Source organism: Montipora capricornis, chromosome 3 (assembly GCF_036669925.1).
Source record: "Montipora capricornis isolate CH-2021 chromosome 3, ASM3666992v2, whole genome shotgun sequence".
Lineage (NCBI taxonomy): Eukaryota > Metazoa > Cnidaria > Anthozoa > Scleractinia > Acroporidae > Montipora > Montipora capricornis.
Genome location: NC_090885.1, coordinates 28427075 through 28444574, shown reverse-complemented (window position 1 = coordinate 28444574; position 17500 = coordinate 28427075). Strand labels below are relative to the sequence as shown.

The following is a 17500-nucleotide window of genomic DNA, read 5'->3' as shown; positions in this document are numbered from 1 at the left end:
AAAATCCTCTATTTTGTTTCCTGCCCCTCCCACGGGCGAACCATCGCGTGCCGCGGCGACAATGAGAGCACAATGGTTGTAAAGGTAAACGTCTTTATTTTACGAGGGTAGCTCGTGACAGTGAACTAGAATTACTGATAAACCTGTGGCCCTCGCAGCGCACCTCGTACCCTCTTTTCCCCTTCAATGCTCCCTTTTACGGATATTCAAAGCTACAGCTACACGGATGAGAGGGAAGTCGAAACCGTAGACGTCATGGAATTAGAGGGGGATCGAACTGGCGACCTCCAGCTCAGAATTCCGCACTAACCGACTAAGCTACGCCTGTCTGGCTGTGTTGATCATACAGTGAAAGTCTTACCCTAAGTTCAATAGATGATCCGCTGCCACTGAACTGGCACTAAACGCAATGGTCATCTAACAATTTTACATACGTGATTTCTTTAAGCCAATCACCGCTTTGCGTCCCACACAACTGACTTCAAAAGGCCCAAAGATAAATTGTGTGTGCAGTTTTTTTTATAGTAAAACCGAATTTTCAATAAGAGGAACTACAAAGAAGTTTTCCCCATCCTTAAAGTCTTTTCGCAAGATTGGGAGAAAACCGATCTTATGTTTTGCCCCCCGGCGGAGCGAAATTGTTCCATCCATCAACGAATGGCCTGCGTTTTCAACGATAGTTTTCTTTTTTGTAACTTGGTGGTTTTTATTCATCGTTACAAAAATAAAAAATTATTTCACAACATATAAAAACGCTAGACATAAATTACGCTACAATTACATTGTTCCACTCTGATAATTAATTTGATTTAACTAATAGCGCTTACAAATAGTTCCCGTACACTAATGACATAAAGATTAATAGTTATTAATGTGGTACTAGACAAAAAGGTAGGGGTTAACTTGATGGGATCGTTTTTAATTTGTGAGAGGTAATGCGTAAGGGTTTTCCATTTTTTATGATGGAAATCAAGTTTATTTTCCTTTTAGCTATTGAAATTTCTGATTCGTGAACTACCTTCAAATATTGATTAAACACAACTATCCTGGAGAGAGACCCGTTCCGTCTACACCTGAAGATATACTGTTTGGAAAGAAGAATTAAGTGATTTTTAAGAATTACATTTTCAACTGGTTAAGTAATTCCAAGAATCACCTCACTTTTGTTGATTTTGTAACCTTCCAATAATTCTTCAATTGAGTGCCCAAAAAATTGATACCAAAGGACTGCTGAAAAAAAGGTGATACATGGTTTTCTCCGAAGAGTGGCAGAAAGTGCAGCGAAGGGACTCTATCTTGTAAATCGTTTAAAGGTAATACTTTAATCAGAATCATATACTGAAATTTGGGCGTCTTGGTGTCAATTGAGCATTAAAAGCGTTAGTGTAGATAGATTCCCAGTCTAAGTCGCGATCGGGGCATACACTTCGTCGTAGTTCCTCTTTGCTGCATGTGGGAGGGATCGAGAGTTTCGATGTCAGAATATTGTACATTTCCTTTGATAAGATTTTTGCTAAAAAATTATATTATCTTTCGAATACAGGAACACTTCATCGTTGAGAGGTTTGGTCTTGATGAGTACTGATGCGGGATCGGATCTCATCCTTTTATTCCACTCCAATGGAAGGGGGTGACAGAGACCTTGTAAAAGCAACATATCTAGGGAATTCATACTCTTTTTCATATGCAGCTTTCAAAACGTCTATTTCATTTTGCGTGTGAGCAGATTGGGTATTGGCTTATGTTTCACTCCGCCAGCTTTTCCTCGGCCTTAGCAACTCCCTCTTTGCCATCCGTCGACAAAATCATGCAGGTCTAAATGATCTGTTCATAAAAATAGTGCATGAAATAAACCATTTTTGTCGTTAATTTGCAGTTGCCATCAGCAAAAAACGTCGTTTTGATCTGGATGCGCTACCAAGGATAGGCTTAAAAATGACGTTAAAAAACACGGCCACCAGTTACTTGAGTCAAAATCCTCTATTTTGTCTCCTGTACCTTCCGCAGGTGAACATCGTGTCCCTCGGCGACAGTAACCTTAAGAACACAGTGGTTGTGTTGATCATACAACGAGTGAAAGCCTTACCCTAAGCTCAATAGATGACCTGCCACTGAGCTGGTAGTAAAGTCAATTGTCATCTTAACAATTTTACATGTTTGATTTCTTTCAGCCAATCACCACTTTGCGTATCACACAATTTCCTTCAAAAGGTCCATAGAGATATTGTACGTGCGGGATTTTTTCAGTAAAAGCGAATTTCCAATAAAAGGAACAACAAAGAAGATTTCCCCGTGTTTTCGGGAGATTGAGAGAAAACTGAATTTTTTTCCCCGTCGGCGGAGAGAAATTGCGTCATCCATCAACGAAGGGCCTATGCTTTCAACGATAGTTTTCGCGTTCTTTGATTCCAGAATAATATTTGGGAAAGGACAAGTTTAAATGTTAAAAACAGGAAACTGAAGTATTTCATGTGCAAGAACCATCGACTCTTTTCACATATAAACGCTTAAATCCGTGTAACAACTACAATGGTCTCCACATGGTCCACCGATATACGATGGTCTAAACTTCGTCAGTTTGAATACGGAGAACCAAACAATCACGTCGGTGAACTAAAGAAAGCCTTACAAACAGCCAGCGATGAAAGCGACGATGAGTGGCTTGCTCAACTGGAGAGAGACTACGCTACCGCGAAGAGGAAACATCGAAGTTACTGGACTTCCTTAGAAAGAGCTTTAATATTGGCGCTCATAATATTCATTGTGATAAGTATGTCTTTAGCTTTTGTTATCATATACAAACAGTACCATCTGCCGATGATATTCAAAACTAGCCGTTATGGTCCTGACATTTGCGAGACTGTCGGTTGTGTGGCTGCCGCGTACAGTATCTTAAATCATGTGGATAACAGAGTCAACCCGTGCGACGATTTTTATAACTTTGCCTGTGGAAATTGGTTCAGAAGTAGCTCTATTCCCCCGGGTCATTCCAAATGGACGGCATTTCACCAAGCATCGGATAACAACCTCATGATCCTAAAGAAAATTCTTGAACGCACTGACTTGGAAATAAATGAAACAGCCGAGGTTTTCACAAAAGTGAAGAATTACTTCTCGGCTTGCATGAATAAGACTGCAGTTGAAAACCGGGGCGCGCAGCCATTGAAGCAACTCATACAGTACGTAGGATCGTGGGCTATTAATAACAACGCTTCACAAGCAGTAACTTGGTCACCAGAGTCCTGGAATTTTGAACTTGCATTAAGTAGGATCCATAAATTGAAAAGTATGCCTCTATTTTACATGTTTGTGTCTGCCGATGACCGCAACTCCAGCCAGAATATTATACAGGTAAGGAAATGCTCATTCTCCTATAGCATAGTTACTTCTCCGGATATTAAGCCCGAGGATGAAGAGCTTCCGGCGCAGAGAGGGAAAGAGAAATTCTCCACCTCGGTCGTATCTTACTGAACGAGCTTCACGATTAGTTAATTAAACAATAACAAGAACAATAAAAACGTACTGAGGAATGTGGTATGATGTGCTACATTTGGTCTAAATAGGCAACAGAAAATATCGTTCTCCAAGAGGTTAGTACAAAATTTTCTCCTTTCTTGGCAAGAACGCCAAAGGCTTTGGGTAAAGGACCTGGCCCCAGTTGTTCAAAAGGTGGATAGGGCTATCCACCGGATAAATCACTATCCATTGGATAGCGCAATTGGTTTTGCTAGTGTTTATCCAGTGGATGGTGATTTATCCGGTAGATAGCGCTATCCATCGTTTGAACAACTGGGACCTGGAGGGAATACGAAATAAAAATAGAGAGAATAAAAAGGGAAAGAAATGTTACGAACTGACCTCAATTAATCATTATCATTGATATTCAATGAATACATAGAATAAACCTAACTACAGTCCTTCAATTAAGCTGTAAAGGAGCTATTTTTCGTATTCAGTTATCGTATCGCAAGTAAACTTAACTCAACTTTTTTACTATTACTGAATTTTTTTTCCAAATTTAAAGGCTCAATAAAGTGTTTATGCAATACATGGGTTCATAATTAGGCTGATTCTTTAAAAAAATTACAACTTTTGTCATATCTATATAATTACTTGTGCCCAACATTATATCTTTGTTAATTTATCACTGAAAATTCTCTTACAGATCCAACAAGCCGGAATCACGTTATCTGACAGAGATTATTACTTTAGGAATGAAACAGATAAGGTTATATCATTGTGTGAATTTATTCTCTCTTTTTCTCACTTTATTTCAGTGTAGCGGGTTGGAATATATATTCATTACAAATCACCATTCATCAGTGATGTCAAAATAACATTTTCTTGTAAATAATGAAGTAACGCATGAATTTAAGCTCTCAAGTTGCCAGAACTGCTTCCATTTGCACCTCAAAATATCACGTTACTCATATCTCGTGCTGAAGCTTTCCACTTGAATGATAGCTAGATATGCTGCACACACTAAAGCATGGACCAAGTTTTAAATGATTTTCCGTTTGTGAGTCATATAAGCGTTTTTAGAGGTTTTAATTCCACCAATCAAAGAGACTTAAGAGCCAAGTTGTTTTGGTTTGTAGGTCCTGGTAGCGTACAAAGAGTTCAGGGAAAAGATTGGTGCACTCCTAGGAGGAGAGATGAATTCCACACAAAAACAGATGGAGGAAATTTTTCAGCTTGAAAAGAAACTAGCCGAGATTTATGAACCCAAAGAACGCTTAAGAAACATGGAGAAGATTTATCACAAAATGACGGTAGCGGAATTGCAGCAATTAGCACCTGCGGTAAGATGCTTGGTCGGCGATTACAACAAGTTCGCCCTCTTGTTTCGGCACTTTTCCCATGTAAAGGCGAGGGAGAATAGGGCAGGTTACTTTCTCCATATTCAATAAAAACCACGCCAACGTCGAAACTGACAGAAGATTGGTTGGATAGTGATTTACAACTTAGAAAGTTGTACCTGTTTACTTCGTCGATTCCTTTTCTTTTTCATTTTGTTCCTCTTGCTCTTAGTTTAAGGCAAGGAAATAGCAAAATTTACATCACTTTGAGCTTACTTTAGGGAATGAGTCGTGTAAAAAAATCCTCAGGCTAAGTTCGGTAGTTTTAGCAAACTTCATGAATACTCAGAATTCGCTGGTCTCACAGAGTAGATATATTTATCCTCAAGGAAAGACCTCATTGCTTTCAATCAGGGGTCCAAGGAGAAAATGAGCATTTCCAGATTTGCGACAACCGATTGTCTTTGTTTTATTTTCTGTCTAAAATTTCACGGAATTCTTAAACGATGAACATGGGGATCCATGCTGTACAATTTAGACTGTTGGGCCCAGACAGTCGATTTCTATCATTCCGTTAACTCTTCTTGAGTATGACGTCCCCCAAATTTGAATTGGATTGCTTGACACAGTTGCACTTGCACAAAAACCAATGAATTTAAGCTTTTTGGGTCCTACGAAATGAATATAACGACGACAGTGTTTTTACAATTAAGCATTCCACAAAAGACCGAATAATACCCTGAAAAACGATGAAATTCATTATTCAAAGGGTTTTCATCTTTTGACAGTCTAATTCTAGAATCACCTGTTTTTAGATTTCATGGTTGGATTATATGAATGCGATGTTCAGCAGCCCAGTGACACACGAGGAGCACGTGGTAGTTTACACACCAGAATACTTAAAAAATATGTCAAACCTTGTCATCACGACGGATCGAAGGTAACGCTTGAATCCAGTAGTAAGACCTGATAGAGAATATCGCAGCAAAATGAACAACTCATACAGTTGCGGAAATCTCTCTCATCAATCATCTCTGCTCTGCAAATTCAAATGTACATTCTTTCTGATGGAGATATGAAATGAAGGCGCGCAGGACCAGCTCCGACCTGGCTTGAAGGCTCCGTAGCAGAGTAGTGTGTAATTTTATAGCACGCGGTCACTGGTTCAATTCCTGTACAGGCCTGGATTTTTTTATGCTTCCATCGCAACTGCATATGTTACTCTTTCCACTGCGACGTTCTGTCTTAGTTTGTCTTACATCAATTGTGATAATTCTTGTCGATGGTATGGCCTGGTCATTCTCAGTGCGACGCCAGTACCTTAGTTATCGCGTCGTGACTCTTGCAAATGCATAGTTGTAAAAAAAGTTATAAAACTTGTCACCTCTCCTCGCGACCTTAATCGCAAAAAGACATGAGCGCAGAGGGTCACTGTATAACTCTCGGATGAGATTATTCTGCTTTTGTTTAAGAAAAATCAGTTGCTTATCTCAGTGGAAGAAGGTTTGGCATAGTAATAGTAATAAGACCTCTCAATTTCAACAAATGTCGTTATGGTGTTTGTGCTTTAGAGGTCTTTCTGCATTCCATAGACTTGGCAAATTTCTTGTTATCACCTTAGAAATCACCATTTAGTTACGAGTTAAAAATGCATTTCAAGGCTTCTCCAACGACAATATTCGCAGAATCCTGGCAAATTACATGGTGTGGCATCTTATAAAACCCTTGGTGAGCGAGCTATCCAAACCATTTCGTGACGCTTCACTGGAATTGATGAAAGTGGAAAATGGAGTAGAGGGGAATGCTCCATCATGGAAGACCTGCGTCACCAAAACTGACTCCGTCATGGGCTTTGCTACAGGCTATCTTTACATCAAGGAAAGATCAGGGAAAGTCTCCAAGAAAGAGGTGAGTGCACTGAATCAGCTCTGAAACTGAAGATTTTTTTGTTGCCTCGTGTGGCCAGGCCGGCCTCTGTCTTCGCCACTACACTACAGGGACGAACATGCATTATTTACTTCTGTACAATAAATCAATTGATATCTATGTATGACAACCAAAAAAATGCTAACCTGACCCTAATTTTTCTCTGGGCTTAATTTAAGCTCCAAAAAAGTTTCTTCAATTCATCTGAGTGCGTATTCAATCAAGGTAAAATGAGAATCACCCATTTAACCTACAATCGGCGTCAAAATTGTTGAGACACTCTTATCCTTTAGGGTCGATTTCAAGCTCGGTGCGAAAATGGCCCCCTCCCCCGCACCCCTGGGACAATGTTGTGTTTTTTTCTGTTTCTTACGAGCCTTGTCAACAGCGGTAATAGCATTGATTAGGGTGGGAGAGGGAGGGGTATCCCGGAAAAGTACTTTTTGGATAAGTTTTCTTTGCAAAAAATTAATGTGTCGCTGTCAGTGTGCTCTGTTGGCAACTGTCTCAACCAATTTTGTCGCCGATTGTAGGTTTAAAATGATTCAACCTGAGAACGGATTTTACCGGCAACATTGATTCCAAAAGACACAATTGGAAATTTCTCGTCGGGTGCTCAAGTCCACTACGCATCACCTCAAATTTGGCCATTTCACGTCATTGTAAGGACGTGAAAGTATCATATTTCCCTTGACGCTGAGATTACTCTGTTTTGATAGGCTTCAACAGTGGGTGTGCGGGAATCTCCTAAGGGAGATTGGCTTTACATCCGTGGGAGTGCTGTATCTCCCAAGGGAGGCGTTCTATAAATAAATCTACTCGGGAAAGGTTTGACTCCTGGGCCAAGTATGGAAGACAGAGGCTCCGTAAATTACCTATAATCCTTCTTTTAAAGCGATTTTCAATTGAGTGTCGTAAAACCAAAACCAAAGTAATTACTTTAGTCAATCAGAAAGAACGTGGACAATCCGGTAAACCAACCAAAACTCGAAGTAATTACATGTAGCCCCCACAAAGCGCGGGAAAATGTGCACTCGCGAACCACGATTGGTTTTGGTTTCACTTCTGATTGGTTGAAAAAGGGGCTGCGAGAACTTTGAACCAATCACTGAGTGAACTAATTATAAACCAAAGTAATTTGCTAATTACTTTCGATACTCAATTGAAAACAGCAAGAAAAGCAAGGTGACACACGCTAACACCAACCCGGTGTGGCCAACACATCACGCATGCGCACAACCATTTCACCCAAACATGTGGTAGGCTGGGTTGGGAACAGCAAAAGTGTTCTCCCACGGCAAGCGTGTGGGAAGGTGGATCACATTAAGAGATCCCACACGCTTGCCGTGGGAGAACAGTTTTGCTGTTCCCAACCCAGCCTACCACATGTTTGGCATGTGAGGCTGCCACTTAAATGGGTGCTCAACTCACCCGCCTGGTATGTTAGCTACGCCATGCTGATGAGGCCCAAAAGGCCGAAACAGCTGTCCATGGCTGCTAATTGACCGGGTGAAATGGTTGTGCGCATGCGTGATGTGTTGGCCACACCGGGTTGGTGTTAGCGTGTGTCACCTTGCTTTTATTGCTGTCAATTGAAAACCATTCTATTAGACGATTGACATTACTATTATTGGAGAATAACGTTGATTTCTCAGCTAACTAGAATTATGAAGGCGAACCTGAGCACAAACTTACTTTTAATTAATAATATGGTTTCTTTTTTTATGAAGGCGGAAGACATGATAGCTGAGATAAAAATGGCGTTCATATCAAACTTACCAAAGGTCGCGTGGATGGACGAGGAAACTAAAGCTAAGGCTTTGAAAAAGGTACACAAGCAAGCAAAGTACTGCTACATGAAGCATTGACATTATGCGTACGTGCATGATACTTAACACGCTAATGACACTGAATTGTTGTTGTCGTTTTTTCATTCAGGTCTCCTCAACCTTCGATATGATTGGCTATCCAAAGTGGGTCGAAGATACAGAAGCGCTGGACAAATACTACGAGAATGTAAGTGACATCCAGAAAGTTTTCCACTGTCTTATTAATTGACGCTTTTCACACGGACTGTGATTTGCTCACAAATGAGTATAGATCGATTTACCTTTCCTGTATCTCCTCTTCATTTATTTTCCGTATCCAGGGATGGATTCATCATCCGATGAAAGTTAATTGTCTTGTTGATTTACTCCAATTTGTTGTCATTCCATTGAAAGCTTACCATTGGATCTGAAAACAGCTTTGAAAATTACCTGGAAGCAAGGAGGTTTTTCCACAACAAGTCTATGAACAGACGAGGAAAGATTGTCGACAGAAAAGAGTGAGTGTATTTTAAACCCAAAGCCTCAGCTCTCACTGTTGTCTAAAGAAAATGCTGCATGCCCCACTTGAGCGCTTTTGAATTAATTCTATAACGGAACCGCTCGAAAAACTCGAATATCTCTGGAATAAAAAGAGATATTTCAAGAAAGTAAACAGCATTTTTCTTCTTACGCAGACTACTTTTTTATGTTTCAAAATGTCTTAGATAGGAAAGATGCGATTTTCGTCATAGTACCACTTTAAATAGTTTTAAGGAACACTGAGAACAGTTTCTTAACCGGCTTGCGGAATCCGTGGATTCTTTACCGTCCATTTATTTTTAAATTCCTTCAGATGGCATATGACTCCAGCTGATGTCAACGCTTATTACAACTCTCCCAACAATTACATAGGTATGTTTTTTTTAGAAACGTTTCGGTTAACAGCTAGGAAATGATCTTCGTATTTACCGGGAAAATTTAAGAATAATTTATGTCAGTATTTGACAACGGAAAAGGTAGCAAGTAGCATAAGGACTTCGACGGGATACGAACGGGCTTCTCAGATTGACAGTTCTTTACTGACTACCCAGATACTATTTACGTCATCTTAATTTTCAATCTAGAGAGTTTGAATATTAGTTTAGAGGATATCAAAGAGTCATAATGCAGAAGAAAGGGCTGGGTGAGACCCATGAGGGGTGGACTCAGTGAGACCCATGAGAGGAGTGGATTTGTCAGAAATGTCCGGTAGTCTCGTCTCTACAAGGTATTCTTAACAGATATTTCATTGCACTTTTAAGGGCTGGTTTTATAAGCATATACAACAAACGGTATCTCAGTAGCGTCTCGATTATTAGTAGCTTTGATTAGGACAAAACACACAGACACTAATTGACGACATCTTAATGTGTTTGTATATGTTTCTTGTGTTTAGGCCTGGAATTGCGCTTACGTCGCCAGTGAAATCTTTATTTTCAGAAGGTTCGATCGTTATTTTGTCAAATTGACAATCACCCGCGACTTTTTTTCCTTTTAACAGCTTTTCCTTCAGGGATTTTACAGCAACCATTTTTTGACCCAGAGTTTCCACAGTAAGTATACAGAAGTGATAATTTTAAAGCCAGTCCTAACTAGCTCCGTCGTTCAAAATATTTGCATGTTTCCGCAAACTCAGGCATACTTGAGAGTTATCGCATATTAGAACTCAAACCTCTGGCTTGGTTGTGTTTTCAAAAGAAAAGGAATAGAGGTAAGAAGCGCCTCAACCAACTAAACTTTTTCACAAGTAAGCTTTTTTCCTCCAAATGGCGCGTTACATTTCAAAATTGTTACTTCAGATCAGAGCCCTTAGCTGAAAAAATAACGATTGATTTTAGGTTAACCCTCTTTGCAGGTCGGTAAATTACGGAGCTGTTGGAGTGGTGATGGGACATGAGCTCACTCATGGATTTGATGATCGAGGTATAAGTTTCCTTTTACATAAGTATCCCTATGCTGCTGCAATTCTTGTGCCAGGTCGTTCGTGGTCAATGAACCGTGTGGTCTCGAACGACCTCCAAAAACCTTTTTATCTTGAGTCATTTGCAAACATTAAGACATCGAGAGCTCCGCAAGGCGCCGCACTAGTTTGCTGAAGAGATTGGTAGACGACAATAGAAACAAATCGTTTGGGATAAATGGCCACAAATGTGACGAGTTTAATTGGAACTAAGGCTTCAAACAAAGATTAAAATCTCTTCAGGAAAGGTGGGGTTAAAAATTTCGCCACCAGTAAAAAAACTACATAAGAAATATTGTCAGTCTGCGGGTCGGAGACCGGGGAAGTTGAGGGAAAAAGAACAATACGACTGAACGCTAAAAGGCAGAGAAGTTCTTCTTGCGATGATGGCAATAGTAGATAGGGGCCGCGTGTACGAGATAACCGACCTTTTGTACTTAACTTTGACACGCGCCCATTTTTCATTGGACAAGAGACTTCCATAGTTGCCAGATTAGAGCACAACCCGCAAACTGATAAGACAACGGAAATGCCTCGCGATAAAATAACATTATGCTTTCGGTCAACGGCATAATGTTTGTTTTTTTTCCTGGTGGGTGAAAACTGCAGGTTGCAGGTTAGTGTTGCAGGTCATTGTTTTACCATAACTGAAATAACCCAAACATTTACAAAAATGCTAGCCTTAGGCTTAAACATTATTTTTTAGGCCTAATGTTAGCAGGAGTAAAGGTTTGGGTTGTTTCAGCTATGATGAAACAATTACTTTCAAGTTTAACCTGCAACCTGCAGTTTACATCCTCCACTTTTTTTCTCAGGGTTCTCTCTTCCCTGGAGAGAGAAAACTCTGGGTGCGAAGTTGGAAGGGTCAATTGAGTTTGACAATTGGGGTTTGGTTAATTGAAGATAAACATAATGTAAAATAAAGCATATCGCGTAGTTTGATTCATAGTAATTCATTGGAATCAGGGTCTTATTTTGTCTCATGACATCTGGAAACAACAAGCCAAGACAAGTCATTAACAACTGTTGGCATTTGCAGGTCGCTTGTTCGACGAAAATGGTAACCTGGCCAGTTGGTGGCAGAACCAATCAGTAGACGCATTTCAACAGCACGCTTCATGTATGGTGGATCAATATGGTAACTTCAGCGTGTCGGGAATAAAGGTAAGGTTTATGTTTCGTGAATTTTATTCGAAATGTAAGACAACTATTTGACCTTTTTGGTCACACAATTTCTTTTAAGGTAGGTTTAATTCAAAGGTAAATGAGTTGCGTATTCTTATGCAAATCAAATTCATTTCCCCGAGACAAACAGCAACTCGCAAATGGCCCAATGGCAAATCGCTCACTTTTCAACCTTTTCTGGTTTATTTTTACCTTTTCTGGTTTATTTCAATCATTAGCGATAAAACCTAGGCAAGAACATTGCAGAAATTTTCTCAACTTAAGATACAAGAATATAAAACAAAATTTGTTGCGGGAGAAAAGCGAATCTTAAAATATACTTACATTATTGCTCAAAGACGAAATCAACACTGCCCAACTAAAACAAGCACAACCTTCGAAACATGGCCTGCGTCATTCTGCGTCACATGGTTGCCTAGTCGCGGACGGCATGATGAGTATGAAAAAACAAAAACGAGATTGAACTCTCTGGGCCAAAAATCATTGCAGCGAAAGCTTCAAATTTGCTTACGACAAAACAATAAACGTCACGTTCCCAACAAAACGCCATCGCTGCCACGTTGGTGGACGAAAACAAAAGATCTCTCATTAGCTCCTTTTGTTTGTCCGCCCGTAATTGTAAATTGCAGTATACTTATCTTGTAACCAATCTCTAGAGATTGGTTACAAACCACCTATTAATGTGCCAAACTTCCAACATAAAAGGCGTTGTTGGTACAATTTATTGCCTGGATAACTTCTCTCGGTGGATAAGTACTTAACCAGTAGTTGAAATGTTCTAGGAGATTTCTTTGTTCACTAAAACATGACATCAGGAAAATGCACAAAGTTTGCTTGACTGAGAACAGAAATGAAAAAAATATTTCGTTCGTTTCCGTTTTTCATTTATTTTAGGTAAACGGAAAGCAAACACTCAGCGAAAACATAGCGGACAATGGTGGACTTAAACTTGCATACTCTGTAAGTATTAATTACAAAAAGAATTCACTTCCGAAGCCAATTTTTCGTAGGTACGCGTTGCTTGCCTATGTTTTTCAGCATATGTTGAGGAAGTTTTATGATGATGATGATGATAGTGATGCAAGGAATTCATATAGCAACTTATTCCATGAAATCGAAGACTTCAGCACCTTACAACAGTTTGTAAGGAAAGTCAGTTTATTTTGTTCCCGACGGCAGCCGCTACAATCCTATTAAAATTACTTAGTGCCAGTAGAATTCACAGGTGTCGCCAATACACAAAGTGTGACAGACCATAACATCGGGAACTCCATGCCTTTTTCTTTTCCGAACAGTGTGTGGGTTCTTTAAAGGCTAATACAAGTGTGGTGAGAATCGACCTACCCTTTTTACCCAGAAATTTAGAACGTTATTTTAATACCCTGAGCGTGGGTTCGGCAGGGGTTAAACCAGCAGCTGGAATAAATTGCTTACCAGGGGTAGAAAACGACCAAAAAAGGTTAAGACTGAAAAGTGTACCGGCTACTTTACAAAAATGTATCTGCGATGAATTGCCTGTTTTTGACATTCCAAGAACTGTTAGTCAAAAAAGAACGGTCATCTGGGGAAAGAAAGTAAAGCGGGCTTGGTTCTTACCATTGAAGTTATCTTCTTCGTAACTTAAAATCCGTTTTGCAGGAGTCGCGAAGTTTGCTCGTGAAATTCTCTTCACGTGTTGTTTTGCATAATAGGCGTACCAGAGCTGGGTGCAGAAGAATAGCAGGGAGCTAAAGCTACCTGGACTTGACTTCACGTCCGAACAGCTGTTCTTCCTTGGATTTGCGCAGGTACTGTGCCCTAGCACATGCGCTTTGCAGGCAATTTTTATTCCTATTTCCGTCCATCTTTAATCGGCCAGCATTCATATCCTGGGGCAACCTCGTCCCCAGGGCGCTTTCCCTGGCTTTACCCGTCCCACCCAAAGCCAGGGAAAAGCGCCCTGGGGACGAGGTTGATCCTGCGGAGAATTCATAAATATTCTAACTTATTCTGAGGAAGTATACAATGCTTTAAATTAACGCGTACAATCACATTTCAGTATGGCACTGGCAAGCCCCGCACGTAAACAATTTTGTGATTCATTCGATTCAGTTCTTATTCGACTTTGCCGTCATGTGGGCCCTGGTGACCTAGCTCTAGCCAAGGCTGACAAGTCCATAATGTAACGATTTAAATAATTGCAAACAAGCTCCTCTTTTGGGTAAAGTGCGAGACATTCGGTTCGACAAATGATGTACGGTTAAAAGGTAACAGATTGGGCTAAATTCCTTAGCTCTTAGCGCATTCTGGGGGTGCAAATCAAAGCAAGGAATCTCCTAATAAGTCAATGGAGAGCCTATTCCCATTTTATGATTTAAACCAACTTTCTGTCTCGCTGCGCTGTGTGACACCTGTCACTGAAACTTCAGTGTTTCGCAATGCACTTGAACATGCAATGTTATTTGGACCAACTGCCACGTTCAGAAACTACTCTCGGAGGCAAAATGAACTTAAAGTGGTAAACTGTTTTAAAGCGAAAATAAAAGTCATCTTGCAAAGAAAAACCAATGTATTGCAATTATGTACCCAGCTAAGACCTTCCGACCGGGAGAAAAACGGATTGCGACATTCTCAAACGCACAAAAAGGAAAAGGAAAGGAAAGCAAAGGAACTTTATTTAAGTGTCTAGTCGTTCTAGCGCTGAAGCACTAATTGGGGACACTGTAAATTGAAATTAACAATTAACACAAATCAGGTCAAATGTTGGTTTTTGAGGGGGGGGGGGGGGGGGGTACCGGAGTACCCGGAGAAAACCTCTCGGTGCAGAGAAGAGAACCAACAAACTCAACCCACATATGACGCCGGGTCTCCGGAATCGAACCCGGGCCTCATTGGTGGGAGACGAGTACTCTCACCACTGTGCCATCCCTGCACCCCAAACACAAATGGCACTAGTAAAACGGCGTTAGATGTTATGATTACTGTAAGAAAACTAAAAAGTGTGAACCATCGTTTCAGTTATCATACACACGGTCCTTACAATTTCATGCTTAACAACGCACATGCTTAATACTCTTACACATTTCGATAATTTTATTATTCAAGGTTTGGTGTTCCGCTAGTTCGGACGGGCGCACCCAGCATGCTTTGCTAACAGATGTACACAGCCCCGAGAGAGTAAGGTACGAAGACGACGGGCACTGACTGGAGAAGCCACAGGGTTCTAAACTATCAAAGAAAAGTTCTGTCTAGCCACAATTTTAATAATTTCCAACTTAACATTTATGTACTAAGGGGACCCTGGTCAGAGTTTTTCTCTGTCCTTGTGTGGGCCCATTTCCATTAGTAGGGCTAACGCTCACATTGTTCATATGGGGTTGAAAACTAGCACTTCACATTACACTCTAATCAGTTAAGTCTATCCAAACTAGTAATTCCTTAGGTCCTAGATTATACTCCTGTCACGGAGCACTCGGGGTTTCCCCCAGTATTCCCGAGCCCTCATTGGAAAAGATGCATGGATGGAGTTTCGCATCTCCTCCGAGGCTGTCACCTCATTTCAGAGCACAACACCAAAAACTCTCTTCCCTACTCTTTGCGAGCACTGTGTGCATGAGGTTTTAATGTCGCATGGATTTTTATAAACAAGGGGTTTGAGACGGGACCTACGGTTTATCGTCCTTATCCGTTCGCACTAGAAACTCAAACCATTCGTAGATGTCATTACACTGAATGCAGCACTTTCGCCCAATAAGTTATTTCAAGACCTGAGGGGTGGTGCTTCCGGAGTTGAACCCATCACTGAATTCCCACTCCGATGTCCGATGCGCCTCTTCCCCAGTTAACCCATCGACGGTAGTTTTGAATATAGTAGGAAATTCGCTTTACAACACTGTGCAATAGACCAAACCACAAAACTGGAGACGTTGTCCCTTACTGTGCAAGCCGGTATCATGAGTTGTTTAATGACCTATCACTTAAACGATAAGACTAAGAACTCTTAGTGTGGACGGGATTCGGACCTTATAACCCTTAGGCTAATAGTCCGGTCCAAATGACGCAACCGATGAGATGCTGTTACGATGTTCAAACTACGGGAATTCCTTTGTCAAGAGCACGAAAAAAAATAGGACAAGAACAATTGTGCCATTTCCTTGATACTCTTTCTGCAATCAAAAATTGGATGAAAAGGACATTTTCTAAAATTAAGTATACATAGTTCGAACTTCAACCTTCCTCGTCTCAGAGGAAGCGGTTGATATCAAGCTACTAAAGCGGGTCCCTTTAAACGCTTAGGTCCGATTTCGCCACTTATCACATACGGGGCAAAATTACCGGATGCTGATTGGCTGAGACGGAAGGTATTTTTCCTTAATCACGAGGGCACATTTGGTAATCAAGAGGGCATGATTACTTGATCCTGATTGGTTAACAGTGGCTTATCCAGAGCAAGCGAAGTTCAACAAGAGAATCCTTTTCCAGATTGAACTACTTTTTCAGTCCACATATGAAATACATTTTAAGCGCTATTTCTGTTGACAGTAACGATTATTGAACTTTAACCAAATAGGTGTGTGTCGATTGTAATTTTTCGGCACCCGACGGGTTTCCCTCAATAATGTTGCCCTTTTTGTGATAAACATGTATTCGCCGTGTGCCCTCGTGCAATTAAGGATTAATCTCACTTGTATTTTCAAAGTTTTCCAAGTTGCCCTCGTCGCGAAAACGACGACTCGGGAAATTTTGTGAAAACTTTGAAAGTACACGTGAAATTAATCCTTAATTGGTCTCTGGTCAATGGGATTATATCTACAAACAAAACAATCGTTATGCAAATAAATATATTGTCTGCTCACTCAGTATCTTGCATTCGCATGCTTTAATATTTTCCAGAGAAGACTCGATCTCAGTGACTGACTGAACGAACGAACGAATGAATGAGTGACTTTACTGACTGTTGTCTTTTAGGGTCTTGGCTGCAGTGTCCAATTCCAAGGAGTTTGCGGCTGCATTCCAGTGTCCGGTGAATAGCACTATGAATCCTGCACACAAATGCCAAGTCTGGTGAAAAACATTCACCAGTTCACTAAATATTGGACTTTTACAGCACTTTTAAGGATAGTACCGGATTCTTTTTCCATTGATTTCAGGAAATCTCTTCGTTTTCACATTAGGTTTCATTCAGTTTTTCTATTTTCCTTTTATGATCGTTTACACGTTTAGTTGGATATGTTAGCTGGAACACATTATTTTTTCCTTGCGGGTTCTGCGTCTCATCGGTTGTGGATCACAGCCGAATGATAGCAAAATGAGATCGAAACAAAGAGTCTAAATATGACACACTAGCCGTTTCATAAGTGAGTCATTGATGCTCTTGCCACATATTGATGCCCCATAACAAGTTCTGGGCAGAAAAAATGAAGCTATTTTAGAGGCATGAAATGCCCTGTAAACAATGTATCTTTGTCTTTCAAAAGATCTGCGAGGCGTTTCTCTAAAGTCCCGAAACTTTGCGGCGTTTTCCGTTGACATACAACGCTTTGGATATTCAAAAGGAAAACGCTTCAAGTCGTGAAAGTCGCTTGCATCTTTTTGTTTTCTAAGGTCTTGAAAACATCTTCAAAGATCCATATTGTAACGAGTATGCCTTATGCAGTCAGTCAGTGAGTCCGCCATCTTGTTTTGTCTAATGTATGTTCTCGACCTGTTACACATATTTCATAATAAGCAGATTTTAGTTTCACGAATCGCTTTTCAGGCCCGAAACGATTTCGGGGTTTTTGAGAAACAGGCCCCTGCATGGG

At 40.5% G+C, this 17500-nt stretch overlaps 1 protein-coding gene across 1 annotated transcript in view; it reads left to right on the top strand.

The window, feature by feature from the left end:
* The first annotated feature begins 2239 nt into the window (after positions 1–2239).
* LOC138041266 (endothelin-converting enzyme homolog) overlaps positions 2240–17500 on the top strand; it is a 16175-nt gene continuing 914 nt past the window's right edge. The window contains exons 1-16 of the mRNA XM_068887035.1: positions 2240–3351; positions 4166–4228; positions 4599–4802; positions 5615–5739; positions 6485–6707; positions 8456–8554; positions 8664–8741; positions 8948–9051; positions 9387–9445; positions 10074–10125; positions 10428–10495; positions 11572–11696; positions 12612–12677; positions 13409–13504; positions 14802–14878; positions 16665–17500. The exon at positions 16665–17500 is cut by the window's right edge and continues 914 nt beyond it. Of these exons, the coding sequence (XP_068743136.1) occupies positions 2530–3351; positions 4166–4228; positions 4599–4802; positions 5615–5739; positions 6485–6707; positions 8456–8554; positions 8664–8741; positions 8948–9051; positions 9387–9445; positions 10074–10125; positions 10428–10495; positions 11572–11696; positions 12612–12677; positions 13409–13504; positions 14802–14878; positions 16665–16764 (2361 nt within the window). The 5' untranslated portion in view covers positions 2240–2529 and the 3' untranslated portion in view covers positions 16765–17500. The remainder of the gene's footprint in view (positions 3352–4165; positions 4229–4598; positions 4803–5614; positions 5740–6484; positions 6708–8455; positions 8555–8663; positions 8742–8947; positions 9052–9386; positions 9446–10073; positions 10126–10427; positions 10496–11571; positions 11697–12611; positions 12678–13408; positions 13505–14801; positions 14879–16664) is intronic.